Source organism: Salvelinus sp. IW2-2015, linkage group LG32 (assembly GCF_002910315.2).
Source record: "Salvelinus sp. IW2-2015 linkage group LG32, ASM291031v2, whole genome shotgun sequence".
Classification (NCBI taxonomy): Eukaryota; Metazoa; Chordata; class Actinopteri; order Salmoniformes; family Salmonidae; genus Salvelinus; species Salvelinus sp. IW2-2015.
This window is the reverse complement of record NC_036871.1, coordinates 16,047,729-16,051,311: the sequence shown is the minus strand read 5'-3', so window position 1 is coordinate 16,051,311 and position 3,583 is coordinate 16,047,729. Positions and strand designations below refer to the sequence as shown.

Genomic DNA, 3,583 nt, shown 5'->3' with positions numbered 1-3,583 from the left:
CTACAAGCCATCACCTACAGAGAGATGAACCTGGAGAAGAGTCCCCTAAGCGAAGGTTTGGGAATCGCTTCCTTTTAGGTGGTTGTAGAATTTAACGGCTCTTTTCTGGATTTTGATAATTAGTGGGTATCGGCCTAATTCTGCTCTGCGTGCATTATTTGGTGTTCTACGTTGTACACAGAGGATATTTTTGCAGAATTCTGCATGCAGAGTCTCAATAAAAAAAAATTTTTTTTTAAAGTCTCTCTCTCTCCTCTCTCTCTCTCTCTCTCTCTCTCTCTCTCTCTCCTCTCTTTCCCTCTCCAGAGCCCACAACTCTCCCACCGACCACGCCTGTAGCGATCACGTTTGCTGTAACCACGTTCGCTGCCACCACGACCGCGTCTGTGACCACGCCCGCACCGACGTCAGAAGAGTGTGACGACGAGCAGGCCAGCTGTCACAGTGGAACAGGAACAGGAACAGGAACAGGAGGGGAGGACTACGACACAACAGGTGCTGACCACCAGCCTCCCTTGCTCTCTCTCGTCATCCCACTCTCCTTCTCACACCCACACTTTCTCTATCTATCCATCCTCATCACGTCTCTCTCACTCTTCTCTACCCTAACCTAGAGGATTTATTGTTTGTATATCATTGTATTTTACATTTGTGTTACTGTCCTTGTGTATTCATGTTTTGTATTTTGTTGTGGACCCTAGGAAGAATAGCTCCTGCTTCTGTAATTACTTATGGGGATTCAAATAAACAAATATTTATCTGTCTAATATATCTGATCTATCTATCCATCAATTTTGTTTGTATTCATGACTGGGGGTTTGACCCACCCTCTGATCCATGAACCCCACTGACTGTGCCCATCTGTGTCTGACAGGTGACACCACAGTGGCAGACCCTATCATGGAGGGAGACCGCATACCAGGTGAGAACGTCCATAAACTTCCGGCTCATGTACTCCACCCATCCATTCATGCATCCATCCCTCTCTCCGTCTCTCTTTCGTTGTCTGTCTATAAAGCAAATGAGGCAGATAATCAAGGTTGGATTTTGACATGAAATACAGAACAGGATGGTAGATTTGACTATATAATTGATGTCATCCAAACTACAGAGATGTTGCCAGATCTATGTGTGCTGTTGACCAATGCTGGGTCCTGGTCTAATGTAGTGCGCTCTAAAATAAATAGGGTGCCATTTGGAACACAGCCGGTGTTTGGCCTTGAGATGGAAAAACATAACTGCAGAAACAGAAAAAGGAGCCTTGAGTCTCAATTAACTGAGAAAAAGAGTCATATGACAACAACCAGAGGGCACAACAACAGTTAGTTCTTCTCTGAGTACTGCAACAACGTCTGACAACAAAATAAACATTCTTTGTAAAAAAAGGAAAAGGAAAAAACAAGATAGCTAATGGCAAACATGTGTCCATAAAATGTATATAGTATGTATAAGCTGGAAGTAGAATCCTGAGTATTATTGTTTATTAGTTTACTCCAATTAGGGGAGGGGTGGTAGGGTTAGGGGAAAATAAAAAAGAAGGAAAATATATTTAAAATAATTTACCTCAAAATGTATATGGGGATTGAAAATGATGCAGACAAAAGATTGATAGAAGCCACAATCTATCTGCAATATTAAAGCATTATTTTTACTCATAGTTGTAGCATTAATTTGGATGCTGTGATTAACCACTGCCGCCATGTTATGTTTTGTCCCAAATAGCCCATTATTCCCTTTATAGTGCACTACTTTTGACCAGGGCCCAAAAGTAGTGCACTATATAGGAAATAGGGGCCCATTTGTAGCTGGCATAGAGGGGATGAAAAACACGTTTTTTGTAGTGTACATTCTGGAAATGGTTTAGTCTTCATTACTGTTCTGTTCTGGTGGCACTCCTCCCTTCTCTCTGGAAGGTCCCTTCAGTCTTCCTTCTCCTGGTACTAAACACATGATGGATCTGTGAATCTGTCTTTTGTTTAATATGAAATATTGTATCTAAGTGTGAGTGCCTTCAAGTTACTGTAAGAAATTGTAATTTTCCTGAAGAAAAATGATGTGCTTGCTTCTTCAGCTGTTCAAAAGTATTTTCATATATTTTATTTGTTCGAGGGATATTGGAAATTACACTTTGTTACTTCCTTACCTCACTCTCTATTCACGTTRTGTAACATTAAGTCAATAATAGTTACACTTAGCCAGGGGAAACGAGCTAGGTTACTTACAAGGTTGACCTCTTTTCCAGAGTACCTGTGGTTTGCGTGTGACTTTGGCTGGGCGGGCAACCCATCGTTCTGCGGCTGGACACTGGAGACGGATGCGGGTGCTGGGTGGATGATTCAGACCAGCGGRGCCTCTACAGTCCACAAAGGACCCAACCTAGATCACACAGGTGAGAGGACAGAGAATGCATACACACACACACACACACACCACAGAGTGCATGTGGACACACACAACACACAATAATATTACTGTAGTAAATAAGGACTATCACAATGAACATGGACTCAGCAAATAGCTACTTAGCTTGTCTCTTACTGCCCTCTAAAGGAGGTCCAGGAAATTTCATCTACATGCAGCTGGCTGCTGAGACCGAAAGGAAGGAGGAGGAAGCAGAGGAGGAGAGGATGGAGGAGAGGGTGGCACGCCTAGCCAGCCTGCCCATCACCGCCCCTGACACAGACCTGTGTGTGTCCTTCTGGTACCACATGTTCGGGGAGCACGCTGGCACCCTGCACATCAAACAGAGCAGGGAGACAGAGGAGGGATGGGCTGAGGCACTACTCTGGACTGTCAGTGGACACCAGGGCAGCCGATGGAGGGAGGGACGAGTGCTGGTGCCCCACTCTAACACACCCTATAAGGTAAAGCACTAGGCTAGACCTTGGTCATGAGCCTGTTAGACCTAGGTTAGGTTCCAAATGCACCACATTCCCTTGTAATGCACCATATGGGCCCTAGTCAGAAGTAATGGATTATATGGGCCCTAGTCAGAAGTAATGGATTATATGGGCCCTAGTCAGAAGTAATGCTAGGTCAGAAGTAATGTCATTACAATTGGCTAGTCAGAAGTATGGATTATATGGGCCTAGTCAGAAGTAATGCGATTATATGGGCCCTTAGTCAAGTAATGCATTATATGGGCCCTAGTCAGATAGTAATGCAGATAGTAATGGATTATATGGGGCCCTAGTCAGAGTAATGATGTTATATGGGCCCTAGTCAGAAGTAATGCATTATATGGGCCCTAGTCAGAAGTAATGCGATTAGAATGGCTCTCTAGTCACGTAAGGTAATGATTTATGGCTAGTCAAGAAGTAATGATTATATGGGCCCTAGTCAGAAGTAGGATTATATGCGCTAGTCATAATGTATGGATTTATGGGCTCTAGTCAGAGTAATGGATTAAATGCTGGCTCTAGTCAGAAGAGAAAATGGCATTAATAAATGGGCCTAGTCAGAAGTATGATAAGGTTCAGTAGAAGTGATGCCTAGTCAGTAAGTAACATTATGGCCTATAATATGATTATTATGGGCCCTAGTCAGAAGTATATGCTATTTATATAGGGTCCATAGTCAGAAG

The 3,583-nt window shown here is 43.3% G+C and overlaps 1 protein-coding gene across 1 annotated transcript in view; it reads left to right on the top strand.

Annotated features, from left to right (window-relative positions):
• The window catches only part of LOC111956848 (neuropilin-1a), an 85,122-nt gene that overhangs the window by 67,998 nt on the left and 13,541 nt on the right, over positions 1 to 3,583 (top strand). The window contains 4 exon segments of the mRNA XM_070436522.1: positions 307 to 495; positions 875 to 922; positions 2,243 to 2,389; positions 2,551 to 2,864. Of these exon segments, the coding sequence (XP_070292623.1) occupies positions 307 to 495; positions 875 to 922; positions 2,243 to 2,389; positions 2,551 to 2,864 (698 nt within the window).